Raw genomic sequence first — 14637 nt, 5'->3', positions numbered from 1 at the left:
AAGTACATCGACCTTGGCAGCTCCGGCGAGGAGGATTGAGCTCCTCCACGGCGTCGTTCATGGCCGCGAGCTCGCCGCTGTGAGATCCCCACCCCTCTAGTACTAGTACTAATGCTGTATGTAGTATGAACTAGTATTTGTAGTGTTTGATCATGTAAAATATATGTAGTACTCTCGCGTCCCGTGATTTTTTTTTTCTTCAAATTATGCAGTTTTATCTATAGTTTCTGTTCGGCCGCGCTAGTTCTCGACCCGCAAACGAGATCTTGATGAAAACTACAAACGCATTTTGCGGGTCTACATTTTGCGAGGTGTGCTAGAGTTGCTCCAACCCTAGCTCAAAAAACCGAGCGAAATCCCAAAGAACAAATCCAAGGAAATAGAGGGGAGGGGACGACTCCCCCACTTCCTTCCTTCCTTTCCCCTTCTCCCCCGTCAATCTTTTCTGCTCGCTCGCAGGGATGCGGCGGCTATGGCGATGGTACCAGCAGTCCCTGTCCTCCTACCCCGTGCGGACGCAGGTCGTCAGCTCCGGCATCCTCTGGGCCCTCGGCGACATCGGCGCCCAGGCCGTCACCCACAAATCCGCCAGCTCCCACCACCACCACGCCAAGAACCCCGAGGTAGCCAGTCAACCGCCCCTACCACTTCTTCCTTCTCCAGCTACTGATCCCCGGATTCCATGGTCGTTCTTGGATGCCGTCGCGCCTCAGCTAATCCGGTCGCCTGGGAGTGGGGACTTCCCTGGGGTATATGTAAACCTAGGCTACCAGAGAGGGATCGATTTTTAGGCGTAGGGGATGCTTAATCTGTTTCAACAGGGTCGATATGTGATTGGTCATTGGAGAAAGTAACTACATAAACCAACGCCAGTTTCGCGGTTCGTTTGCTTGTGCTGTTGATTTTCCATGCGAAGAATAATAATATTAGAACTTCTGTAAGTAAATTGTTGTTTAATCACATACCAGTTTGATGTTTGGGTAGGGTTTATGTTGCGTTTGATGTTCTCTTGTTGACTAAAGCCTATTTTGCCCACCTCAAAAGAAGGCTATTTCGCCAAATCTGTTCCTAAGGTTATCTCCATATGCTGTTGTTGGTGTGTTGTCATCTGGCAGTTCTTTTCAGTAATACATTGGAGCATTGTTGCTAAAACTGGGGTAGGGGATTTTATTGGTCCATAGTGTCACTCGATTATTTGAGTGCCTATTTGTTTTTCGCTCCGTTTGGTGTATCCATGTATTGTTTGGTGATTTTAGAGCTTTTTGGGTTTCATCCCAGAAAAATAGAATCAGAGTGAATGGGTTATTGAATGAGAGGTTGATTTCGATGTTATTCCTTTTGAGTATGTACTTTCTGCAATGTTCATGTCTAAGCGCTCCTCAAAACATGCTTTCAGTTTTCATTTTCTTAAATATCAAATGGTACCCCTTCTGTCTGATCTTTAGCTTTAGATATATTTGTTATTTTAGATTTGAGACCAGCCAGCATGGTGATGGAGTACTATTTGACTATTGTTTCTGCTAAGAATCAAGGTTCTGTTGTTAAACAGAGAATTACCGGCTGCATAGTTTGTTTCTAATAATCAGGAAACTGGTTTTGAATTTGATGTTTTAAGTCTGTAAACCAATCTTTAAATTTCAAAATCTAAGAAATTCAAACCGAAACTTAATATTCTGCACTTTCATTGTTATCCACTTAACGAAGCTCTGTTACCTTTTCAGGATAAAGATAAAGAGTTCAAAATTGATTGGAAGAGGGTCGGCATCACAAGTTCATTTGGATTTGCTTTTGTTGGACCTGTGGGACATTACTGGTTAGTTCTCTCATAATTTCATATATGGTATGAGCAGATGGTGTTAAGCTCAACTTTGTTGCGGTTTCTTTATTTTCTGGTTTTAGGCTGATTAGAAATCAAATTATTATAGTTTGGACAACATTAACATGGTAAATCTGATAGAGCTCCATCTTCCAAGTCTCAGGCTGATAGTTACATGGTGTAGAACTGCAGATAAAGGATCCAAAGAGGGCCACAAACACATAACCATAAAATGGCAAAAAACAAAATGATGAATCACGATAATTTTCAAAATGGAAGGCATTTTAGTAATTTTCATCATGCACTTATCTTTTCCTTTTAGGTGATGACTCATTGATACAGATGACGTAATATTAGTATAAATGGGTAATAAACTGTGAAACACTGAAGACACTTAAATGCCATATACTTTGGTCATATCGACTTTTAGTTCATGAATTCATTGGAGTTTGAATTTTTACTTCATGGTTAATTATTACTAGTGTAATTGGAAGCGGTGAATGCCAACCTTTGTGGCAATGCGTGTGTTTGTTTCAGCACAATAAAGATGGATAGAGCATTATGAACTATAGGCCTCTATGCACAAACATGTTAATGGTGGCCTCTCGTACTGAATATTGCCTCATTGTTAAGCTGTGAATCAAAACTTGGTTTGCACATCAAATTTTGGAGCAAAATTAGGTTGGGCTGCACTTTGCAGCTGTGCAGCTTTTTATGTTCATTTCTGTTCTCACCGATCCACTTCAATATTAAATCCTTTATGGTGTCACACATTTTGTTGCACGCTCATTCTTACTGCTCCTTAGACTCGTATACTAAAACACTGCTCTTTCTGGAGAGTAGTTAGCAGTGGACCGAATTAAACATGTTGTTAGTGTCTAAATTTTCATTTGGCCACAAGGTTTTGAACTGGAAACAAGATTGGTGTTTGAAATCTCTTAACTAAAAATAAAATGGGACAATACCTTCCGACAGACCTCTACTGTCATTCCCACTTTGGTGCGCCACAACTTTGTCTCATTCGTTGCACCCTGTCGATGTGCTAACACTGGTTAAGATCTGGGAATTAACCTTGTTGGTTTATTAGTGGCTAAGCAAAAGTCTACTGATTTTAGGAGTTAACAACTTTTGGTTTCGTGAAGCAAGCTGCCATATGACTTGTACTCATTTTTGTGACCTAGGTACGAATACTTGGATCGTATGGTCCGACGAAGATACCTGCCTGGTTCGTTCAAATTTGTAGCCTCAAAGGTTGCAGCGGATGGTCTCCTCTTTGGGCCGCTAGATCTGGGGCTGTTCTTCTCTTATGTGGGCCTTGCTTCAGGAAGGAGTCTGGAGCAGGTGAAGGATGATGTGAAGAGGGATATCATTCCTGCTCTGGTTTTAGGGGGAGCCATCTGGCCGGCTGTGCAGATCGCAAACTTTCGCTTCATTCCCGTGCGATATCAACTGCTGTACGTGAACTTGTTCTGCCTGTTAGACAGCTGTTTCTTGTCTTGGATCGAGCAACAAGGAGACGCGGCTTGGAAGCAATGGTTCACATCGTTCCAGAAGAAAATCGAAGACCAGAAGAGCAACGCTTGATCTGAATCATGATTGAAGAAGACGCTTGACCAGAAGTTAGCTTCCGTCATTTTCACTGATATATCCAGGGAGTATATCACTTGCTGCCAGCGGCTGTTTATGTGGAGTTCTGGTGGCCAGCAATACTGGGCGTCACTGTCATGTGGAGATTGATCTTTGTTTTTTCCACAACTTTAATGAGATGAGAAGGCAATGCTCTCGTTTAGCTTTTTGTTTCGTAACCGAGCATTTGTTCATGCTGTTTGTTTAACCTGCAGAGCGCGTATTTTTAACGAGTATTCACTGTATTCCTGGTGTTGTCGGAACATGATCTTCATAAATCTGGAATGATGCTGAAAACTTTCTAGTCTTCTCAGCAGATATTTCATAAAACGGACTCTCTATGGATCCCCGCAAGTGATCAATTCTCGCATGATTCTCTTGGTGAAGTCCATTTGCATGATCGTTCATTCGCTTACGGGCCAGATAGAGGTTTTTGGGTGAGCCGCCGGAGTGACGTCGACAGCGCCTGAGAAGATGACCACCGTACCGTTTTAGTAGGTCTCAGCCTTCATGTGCAGCTTCTCTTTTATTCATGTTATTAGTAATTGTCTTCATGCCCTCTAATTATCTACGTGTTGATTTAAATGTGAGCTAATTTCCTTTTTCTCAAAAAGAAGGGATATCCTCAGCCTCTACATCGAGTGATGTGCACAACCTGAACGTAGTTATTTTAAAAATTATCAACTGATCACAATAAAGTTGAAAAAATTGTCACACATGGATAGCCCAAGGGCAAACTAGAAATAAAAAACATAGGAAAATAACATCACGAATTCTACTAGTTGAAGAAATTTCAAGAGATCACTCCTAGCAGCTACAACCAAAGACCGTAGGCGCCTGATCCTCCTCTCCTTGCTTAATAGCCGAGGGCCTTGAAGATGACCTACAGAAAAATTAATTTTTTTGTTGTGTTAAAATTAAAATTATTACAGTTGTTCAAATGGCTCAAAGTTAAATGCAAATTCCCACACGGATCCGAGACTTCAACTTGGGATTCACGACACTAACCCAGTTTCCGGATATATTCGTAGCACTCATTGGTGGAGATAGATTAAAAGCTATAAAAATTGATCATCATAATAGCTTGACAAGTGGCTAGTGAAGGAATAGATACTGAATTGACTCCTTATCGCCACAAAAGCAATACTTCGTGTATCGCTGTCAATTCCTTTTTTTTAGATTATCTTTTGTCGGAATAACCATGCGACCTAAATACCACATGAAGATTTTTATTTTCAATAGGAATTTCATTGTCCACATTTTTTGTTGTTGGAAAGGATGCCCATCAATTCCTTTTCATTATCCACATCCGTATAAAAGGATTTCGCACATGCGTGATGTTCAGCCTTGGACCCAGATCTAATGTCTCATGAATTCAGTGAGCCGCCGGAGTTATTTCCACAGCACCTGAGATGATGACCATCGTACCTTTTAGTAGGCCTCGGCCTTCATGTGCTACTTCTCTTTTGTTCATGTTAGTTATTGTCTTCATGCCCTCTAATTATCTACGTGTTGATTTAAATGTGAGCTAATTCATTTTTTCTCTCAAAAACACGGAATACCCTCGTTCTCTGCATCGGTTTATTGATTATTTTAGAATTTAGCAACTGATCACAATAAAGTTTTCTAGAAAAAGGGGGCACACATGGATAGCCCAAGGGCAAACTAAAAAGTAAAAAAACATAGGAAAATGACATCACAAATCCTACACTAACTAAATCTGTATAATGAACTCTAACAGATCACCTCTCATCGGCTACTACCAAAGACTGTAGGCATCCGATCCTCCTCTTTGCATAGTAACGACCACCTATGGGCTATGGATTAAGCTGATGGCCTTGAAGATAACTTGCAGAAAAAAAATATATTTTTCAATCACTAGAGTTGTTCTAAATGGCTCAAAGTAAAGCCCAAATTCTCATATGGATTTGAAACTTCAACTTGGGATTCACCCCAACAACCAGTTTACGAACATATCGTACCACTCATTAGTGGAGGTAGATTAAAAGCTATATGGGATTGATCTCCATAATAGCTTGACAAGTGGGTAGTGAAGCAATAGATGCTGAATCGATTCCTTGTCGCCACAAAAACAACACTTAGTGCATCTTTGCCAAAAAAAATCGATTATCTTTTGTGAGAACAATCTTTTTTTTGAGGAACCGGCAGGAGCACTGCCTTTTCATATAAGGAGGATAAAGTTTATGTACAAGAGAGATCCGGTTTTCTGAGAGAAACCGGACAAAAACCCCTAGGAACTAATCAACCGATACCGGCTGCCATCTGTGCTCGGCCAAAAACAACACTTAGTGCATCTTTGCCAAAAAAAATCGATTATCTTTTGTGAGAACAATCTTTTTTTTTTGAGGAACCGGCAGGAGCACTGCCTTTTCATATAAGAAGGAGGATAAAGTTTATGTACAAGAGAGATCCGGTTTTCTGAGAGAAACCGGACAAAAACCCCTAGGAACTAATCAACCGATACCGGCTGCCATCTGTGCTCGGCCAAAGGCCAAAGTCCTTTGCTTGATGTCGTCGAAGGCAATAGCTGCTACCTCTAGGTGCGTGAGGCGAGTTCCATTGAAGATGCGTCGGTTTCGCTCCTTCCAGATGTTCCAGATGGTGTAAAGGAAGCGGCCGCTCCGTCTTCTTCCGTCGTCCTTGGGCAAATTGGTGGTGAACGAATCCCACCAGTCCGAAATCCCTATCGAAGGGGGCAACGTGGGCGTGGCCCCAGAATCCTCTCCCGTCCACACCTGGACGTGAGACCAAACTGCGGCGGCAAACGGGCAGTCCTTGCAGAGATGTGTTGGGTTTCGTAGTAATTTCAAAAAATTTCCTACGCGCACGCAAGATCATGGTGATGCATAGCAACGAGAGGGGAGAGTATGATCTACGTACCCTTGTAGATCGACAACGGAAGCGTTTGGTTGATGTAGTCGTACGTCTCCACGGCCCGACCGATCAAGCACCGAAACTACGGCACCTCCGAGTTCTAGCACACGTTCAGCTCGATGACGATCCCCGGACTCCGATCCAGCAAAGTGTCGGGGAAGAGTTCCGTCAGCACGACGGCGTGGTGACGATCTTGATGTACTACCGTTGCAGGGCTTCGCCTAAGCACCGCTACAATATTATCGAGGACTATGGTGGAAGGGGGCACCGCACACGGCTAAGAATATGATCACGTGGATCAACTTGTGTCTCTAGGGGTGCCCCTGCCTCCGTATATAAAGGTTCAAGGGAGGGGGGCCGGCCGGCCAAGGTGTGGCGCGCCAGGAGGAGTCCTATTCCTTCTGGGAGTAGGACTCCCCCCTTTCCTAGTTGGAATAGGATTCGTGGAGGGGGGGGAAGAGGAGAGAGAGAGGAGGAAGGGGGGCCGGCCCCCTCTCCTTGTCCAATTCGGACCAAGGGGGGGAGGGGCGCGCGGCCCATCTCTGGCTACCTCTCCTCTCTTCCACTAAGGCCCACTAAGGCCCATATACCTCCCGGGGGGTTCCGGTACTCCGGTAAAATCCCGATTTCACCCGGAACACTTTCGATATCCAAACATAGGCTTCCAATATATCAATCTTTATGTCTCGACCATTTCGAGACTCCTCGTCATGTCCGTGATCACATCTGGGACTCCGAACAACCTTCGGTACATCAAAATGCATAAACTCATAATATAACTGTCATCGTAACCTTAAGCGTGCGGACCCTACGGGTTCAAGAACAATGTAGACATGACGGAGACACGTCTCCGGTCAATAACCAATAGCGGAACCTGGATGCTCATATTGGCTCCTACATATTCTACGAAAATCTTTTATCGGTCAGACCGCATAACAACATACGTTGTTCCCTTTGTCATCGGTATGTTACTTGCCCGAGATTCGATCGTCGGTATCCTATACCTAGTTCAATCTCGTTACCGGCAAGTCTCTTTACTCGTTCTGTAATACATCATCCCGCAACTAACTCATTAGTTGCAATGCTTGCAAGGCTTAAGTGATGTGCATTACCGAGAGGGCCCAGAGATACCTCTCCGACAATCGGAGTGACAAATCCTAATCTCGAAATACGCCAACCCAACATGTACCTTTGGAGACACCTGTAGAGCTCCTTTATAATCACCCAGTTACGTTGTGACGTTTGGTAGCACACAAAGTGTTCCTCTGGCAAACGGGAGTTGCATAATCTCATAGTCATAGGAACATGTATAAGTCATGAAGAAAGCAATAGCAACATACTAAACGATCGGGTGCTAAGCTAATGGAATGGGTCATGTCAATCAGATCATTCAACTAATGATGTGATCCCGTTAATCAAATAACAACTCTTTGTCCATGGTTAGGAAACATAACCATCTTTGATTAACGAGCTAGTCAAGTAGAGGCATACTAGTGACACTCTGTTTGTCTATGTATTCACACATGTATTATGTTTCCGGTTAATACAATTCTAGCATGAATAATAAACTTTTATCATGATATAAGGAAATAAATAATAACTTTATTATTGCCTCTAGGGCATATTTCCTTCAGTCTCCCACTTGCACTAGAGTCAATAATCTAGATTACACAGTAATGATTCTAACACCCATGGAGCCTTGGTGCTGATCATGTTTTGCTCGTGGAAGAGGCTTAGTCAACGGGTCTGCAACATTCAGATCCGTATGTATCTTGCAAATCTCTATGTCTCCCACCTGGACTAGATCCCGGATGGAATTGAAGCGTCTCTTGATGTGCTTGGTTCTCTTGTGAAATCTGGATTCCTTTGCCAAGGCAATTGCACCAGTATTGTCACAAAAGATTTTCATTGGACCCGATGCACTAGGTATGACACCTAGATCGGATATGAACTCCTTCATCCAGACTCCTTCATTCGCTGCTTCCGAAGCAGCTATGTATTCCGCTTCACACGTAGATCCCGCCACGACGCTCTGTTTAGAACTGCACCAACTGACAGCTCCACCGTTTAATGTAAACACGTATCCGGTTTGCGATTTAGAATCGTCCGGATCAGTGTCAAAGCTTGCATCAACGTAACCGTTTACGATGAGCTCTTTGTCACCTCCATATACGAGAAACATATCCTTAGTCCTTTTCAGGTACTTCAGGATGTTCTTGATCGCTGTCCAGTGATCCACTCCTGGATTACTTTGGTACCTCCCTGCTAGACTTATAGCAAGGCACACATCAGGTCTGGTACACAGCATTGCATACATGATAGAGCCTATGGCTGAAGCATAGGGAACATCTTTCATCTTCTCTCTATCTTCTGCAGTGGTCGGGCATTGAGTCCGACTCAACTTCACACCTTGTAACACAGGCAAGAATCCTTTCTTTGCTTGATCCATTTTGAACTTCTTCAAAATCTTGTCAAGGTATGAGCTTTGTGAAAGTCCAATTAAACGTCTTGATCTATCTCTATAGATCTTTATGCCTAATATGTAAGCAGCTTCACCGAGGTCTTTCATTGAAAAACTCTTATTCAAGTATCCCTTTATGCTATCCAGAAATTCTATATCATTTCCAATCAGTAATATGTCATCCACATATAATATCAGAAATGCTACAGAGCTCCCACTCACTTTCTTGTAAATACAGGCTTGTCCAAAAGTTTGTATAAAACCAAATGCTTTGATCACACTATCAAAGCGTTTATTCCAACTCCGAGAGGCTTGCACCAGTCCATAAATGGATCGCTAGAGCTTGCACACTTTGTTAGCTCCCTTTGGATCGACAAAACCTTCCGGTTGCATCATATACAACTCTTCTTCCAGAAATCCATTCAGGAATGCAGTTTTGACATCCATCTGCCAAATTTCATAATCATAAAATGCGGCAATTGCTAACATGATTCGGACAGACTTAAGCATCGCTACAGGTGAGAAGGTCTCATCGTAGTCAATCCCTTGAACTTGCCGAAACCCTTTTGCGACAAGTCGAGCTTTGTAGACAGTAATATTACCGTCGGCGTAAGTCTTCTTCTTGAAGATCCATTTATTCTCAATTGCTTGCCAATCATTGGGCAAGTCAACCAAAGTCCATACTTTGTTCTCATACATGGATCCCATCTCAGATTTCATGGCTTCAAGCCATTTTGCGGAATCTGGGCTCACCATCGCTTCTTCATAGTTCGTAGGTTCATCATGATCTAGTAGCATGACTTCCAAAACAGGATTACCGTACCACTCTGGTGCGGATCTAACTCTGGTTGATCTACGAGGTTCAGTAGTATCTTGTTCTGAAGTTTCATGATCATTATCATTAGCTTCCTCACTAATTGGTGTAGGTGTCACAGAAACAGTTTTCTGTGATGCACTACTTTCCAATAAGGGAGCAGGTACAGTTACCTCGTCAAGTTCTACTTTCCTCCCACTCACTTCTTTTGAGAGAAACTCCTTCTCCAGAAAGTTTCCGAACTTAGCAACAAAAGTCTTGCCTTCGGATTTGTGATAGAAGGTGTATCCAATAGTCTCCTTTGGATATCCTATGAAGACATATTTCTCCGATTTGGGTTCGAGCTTATCAGGTTGAAGCTTTTTCACATAAGCATCGCAGCCCCAAAATTTCAGAAACGACAACTTTGGTTTCTTGCCAAACCATAGTTCATAAGGCGTCGTCTCAACGGATTTTGATGGTGCCCTATTTAACGTGAATGCGGCCGTCTCCAAAGCATAACCCCAAAACGATAGCGGTAAATCAGTAAGAGACATCATAGATCGCACTGTTGGAAATATGCCATAGAGGCAATAATAAAAGCATTATTATTATATTTCCTTGTTCATGATAATTGTATTTATTCATGCTATAATTGTGTTATCCGGAAATCGTAATACATGTGTGAATAATAGACACCAACATGTCCCTAGTAAGCCTCTAGTTGACTAGCTCGTTAATCAACAGATAGTCATGGTTTCCTGACTATGGACATTGGATGTCATTGATAACGAGATCACATCATTAGGAGAATGATGTGATGGACAAGACCCAATCCTAAACATAGCATAAGATCGTATAGTTCGTTTGCTAGAGTTTTCCAATGTCAAGTATCTTTTCCTTAGACCATGAGATCGTGTAACTCCCGGATACCGTAGGAGTGCTTTGGGTGTACCAAACGTCACAACGTAACTGGGTGACTATAAAGGTATACTACGGGTATCTCCGAAAGTGTCCTTGGGTTGACACGGATCAAGACTGGGATTTGTCACTCCGTATGACGGAGAGGTATCACTGGGCCCACTCGGTAATGCATCATCATAATGAGCTCAAAGTGACCAAGTGTCTGGTCACGGGATCATGCATTACGGTACGAGTAAAGTGACTTGCTGGTAACGAGATTGAATGAGGTATTGGGATACCGACGATCGAATCTCGGGAAAGTAACATACCGATTGATGAAGGGAATTGTATACGGGGTTGCTTGAATCCTCGACATCGTGGTTCATCCGATGAGATCATCGAGGAGCATGTGGGAGCCAACATGGGTATCCAGATCCCGCTGTTGGTTATTGACCGGAGAGCGATCTCGGTCATGTCTACATGTCTCCCGAACCCGTAGGGTCTACACACTTAAGGTTCGGTGACGCTAGGGTTGTAGGGATATGTATATGCAGTAACCCGAATGTTGTTCGGAGTCCTGGATGAGATCCCGGACGTCACGAGGAGTTCCGGAATGGTCCGGAGGTAAAGAATTATATATAGGAAGTGTTATTTCGGCCGCCGGGACAAGTTTCGGGGTCACCGGTATTGTACCGGGACCACCGGAAGGGTCCCGGGGGTCCACCGGGTGGGGGCACCAGCCCCAAGAGGCCCATGCGCCTAGGGTTCAACGAAGGGAAGAGTCCCAAAGGGGGAAGGCACCTCCTAGGTGCCTTGGGGAGGAGGGATTCCTCCCTTGGCCGCACCCCCCTAGGAGATTGGATCTCCTAGGGCCGGCGCCCCCCCTTGGACTCCCTATATATAGTGGGGAAGGGAGGGCCTCTCACAACACGCCTTTGGTGCCTCCCTTCTCCCTCTCCAACACATCCTCCTCCTCCATAGTGCTAGGCGAAGCCCTGCCGGAGTACTGCAGCTCCATCACCACCACGCCGTCGTGCTGCTGCTGGAGCCATCTTCCACAACCTCTCCTTCCCCTTGCTGGATCAAGAAGAAGGAGACGTTACGCTGACCGTACGTGTGTTGAACGCGGAGGTGCCATCCGTTCGGCGCTAGGATCTCCGGTGATTTGGATCACGTCGAGTACGACTTCCTCATCCCCGTTCTTTGAACGCTTCCGCGCGTGATCTACAAAGGTATGTAGATGCAATCCAATCACTCGTTGCTAGATGAACTCATAGATGGATCTTGGTGAAACCGTAGGAAAATTTTTGTTTTCTGCAACGTTCCCCAACAGTGGCATCATGAGCTAGGTTTATGCGTAGTTCTCTTGCACGAGTAGAACACAATTTGTTGTGGGCGTTGATGTTGTCAACTTTCTTGCCGCTACTAGTCTTATCTTGCTTCAACGGTATTGTGGGATGAAGCGGCCCGGACCAACCTTACACGTACGCTTACGTGAGACCGGTTCCACCGACTAACATGCACAAGTTGCATAAGGTGGCTGGCGGGTGTCTGTCTCTCCCACTTTAGTTGGAGCGGATTCGATGAAAAGGGTCCTTATGAAGGGTAAATAGAAGTTGACAAATCACGTTGTGGCTTTCACGTAGGTAAGAAAACGTTCTTGCTAGAACCCTATTTCAGCCACGTAAAACTTGCAACAACAATTAGAGGACGTCTAACTTGTTTTTGCAGCAAGTGTTCTGTGATGTGATATGGCCAAAGTTGTGATGAATGATGAATGATATATATGTGATGTATGAGATGTTCATGCTATTGTAATAGGAATCACGACTTGCATGTCGATGAGTATGATAACCGGCAGGAGCCATAGGAGTTGTCTTTATTTTTTTGTATGACCTGCGTGTCATTGAGAAACGCCATGTAAATTACTTTACTTTATTGCTAAACGTGTTAGCCTTAGTAGTAGAAGTAATAGTTGGCGAGCAACTTCATGGAGACATGATGATGGAGATCATGGTGTCATGCCGGTGACAAGATGATCATGGAGCCCCAAGATGGAGATCAAAGGAGCTATGTGATATTGGCCATATCATGTCACTTTTATTATTTGATTGCATGTGATGTTTATCATGTTTTTGCATCTTGTTTGCTTAGAACGACGGTAGTAAATAAGATGATCCCTCATAATAATTTCAAGAAAGTGTTCCCCCTAACTGTGCATCGTTGCGACAGTTCGTTGTTTCGAAGCACCACGTGATGATCGGGTGTGATAGATTCTAACAGTCACATACAACGGGTGTAAGACAGATTTACACATGCAAACACTTAGGTTGACTTGACGAGCCTACCATGTACAGACATGGCCTCGGAACACAAAAGACCGAAAGGTCGAGCATGAGTCGTATAGAAGATACGATCAACATGAAGATGTTCACCGATGTTGACTAGTTCGTCTCACGTGATGATCAGACACGGCCTAGTTAACTCGGATCATGTTATACTTAGATTACAGGAGGGATGTCTATCTAAGTGGGAGTTCATTGAATAATTTGATTAGATGAACTTAATTATCATGAACTTAGTCTAAAATCTTTACAATATGTCTTGTAGATCAAATGGCCAACGTAGTCCTCAACTTCAACGCATTCCTAGAAAAAACCAAGCTGAAAGACGATGCCAGCAACTACACGAACTGGGTCCGGAACCTGAGGATCATCCTCATAGCTGCCAAGAAAGATTATGTCCTACAAGCACCGCTAGGTGACGCACCTATTCTCCCTGCAGAACAAGACGTTATGAACGCTTGGCAGGCACGTACCGATGACTACTCCCTCGTTCAGTGCGGCATGCTTTACAGCTTAGAGCCGGGGCTCCAAAAGCGTTTTGAGAGACACGGAGCATATGAGATGTTCGAAGAGCTGAAAATGGTTTTCCAAGCTCATGCCCAGGTCGAGAGATATCAAGTCTCTGACAAGTTCTTCAGCTGTAAGATGGAGGAAAACAGTTCTGTCAGTGAGCACATACTCACTATGTCTGGGTTGCATAACCGCTTGACTCAGCTGGGAGTTAATCTCCCGGATGACGCGGTCATTGACGGAATCCTTCAGTCGCTTCCACCGAGCTACAAGAGCTTTGTGATGAACTTCAATATGCAGGGGATGGAAAAGACCATTCCTGAAGTATTTGCAATGCTGAAATCAGCAGAGGTAGAAGTCAAGAAGGAACATCAAGTGTTGATGGTGAATAAAACCACTAAGTTCAAGAAAGGCAAGGGTAAGAAAACCTTCAAGAAAGACGGCAAGGGAGTTGCCGCGCCAGGCAAGCAAGCTGCCGGGAAGAAGCCAAAGAATGGACCCAAGCCCGAGACTGAGTGCTTTTATTGCAAGGAAAGTGGTCACTGGAAGCGGAACTGCCCCAAATACTTAGCGGACAAGAAGGCCGGCAAAACGAAAGGTATATGTGATATACATGTAATTGATGTGTACCTTACCAGTACTCGTAGTAGCTCCTGGGTATTTGATACCGGTGCAGTTGCTCACATTTGTAACTCAAAGCAGGAGCTGCGGAATAAGCGGAGACTGGCGAAGGACGAGGTGACGATGCGCGTCGGGAATGGTTCCAAGGTCGATGTGATCGCCGTCGGCACGCTACCTCTACATTTACCTATGGGATTAGTTTTGAAAACCTCAATAATTGTTATTTAGTGCCAAGTTTGAGCATGAACATTGTATCAGGATCTCGTTTAATACGAGATGGCTACTCATTTAAATCCGAGAATAATGGTTGTTCTATTTATATGAGAGATATGTTTTATGGTCATGCTCCGATGGTGAATGGTTTATTCTTAATGAATCTCGAGCGTAATGCTACACATATTCATAGTGTGAATACCAAAAGATGTAAGATTGATAATGATAGTCCCACATACTTGTGGCACTGCCGCCTTGGTCACATAGGTGTCAAACGCATGAAGAAGCTCCATGCAGATGGACTTTTAGAGTCTCTTGATTACGAATCATTTGACACGTGCGAACCATGCCTCATGGGTAAAATGACCAAGACTCCGTTCTCAGGAACAATGGAGCGAGCAACCAACTTATTGGAAATCATACATACTGATGTGTGCGGTCCAATGAGCGTTGA

General features: G+C 43.9%; 1 protein-coding gene across 1 annotated transcript; it reads left to right on the top strand.

Annotated features, from left to right (window-relative positions):
* The first annotated feature begins 343 nt into the window (after window positions 1–343).
* LOC125543350 (Peroxisomal membrane 22 kDa (Mpv17/PMP22) family protein) lies at window positions 344–3772 on the top strand. The gene is made up of 3 exons (XM_048706666.2): window positions 344–623; window positions 1722–1813; window positions 2998–3772. Exons 1-3 carry the CDS (start codon window positions 462–464, stop codon window positions 3398–3400), a joined length of 657 nt encoding a protein of 218 aa, XP_048562623.1. The 5' UTR covers window positions 344–461; the 3' UTR covers window positions 3401–3772.
* The last annotated feature ends 10865 nt before the right edge of the window (window positions 3773–14637 follow it).

The sequence above is a fragment of the Triticum urartu genome, chromosome 3A, assembly GCF_056163025.1.
Source record: "Triticum urartu cultivar PI428250 chromosome 3A, HENAU_Tu73, whole genome shotgun sequence".
Classification (NCBI taxonomy): Eukaryota; Viridiplantae; Streptophyta; class Magnoliopsida; order Poales; family Poaceae; genus Triticum; species Triticum urartu.
Note: the sequence above shows the minus strand (reverse complement) of the source record. Positions and strands in the feature narration are given on the sequence as shown.

What these genes read in the sequence shown, in the direction of transcription:
- LOC125543350 (XM_048706666.2), top strand. Translation starts at nt 462, where the DNA reads ATGCGGCGGCTATGGCGATGGTACCAGCAGTCCCTGTCCTCCTACCCC. An exon ending in ACCACGCCAAGAACCCCGAG is followed by an intron (nt 624 to 1,721) that starts GTAGCCAGTCAA and finishes TTACCTTTTCAG; the next exon opens with GATAAAGATAAAGAGTTCAA. An exon ending in GGACCTGTGGGACATTACTG is followed by an intron (nt 1,814 to 2,997) that starts GTTAGTTCTCTC and finishes TTTGTGACCTAG; the next exon opens with GTACGAATACTTGGATCGTA.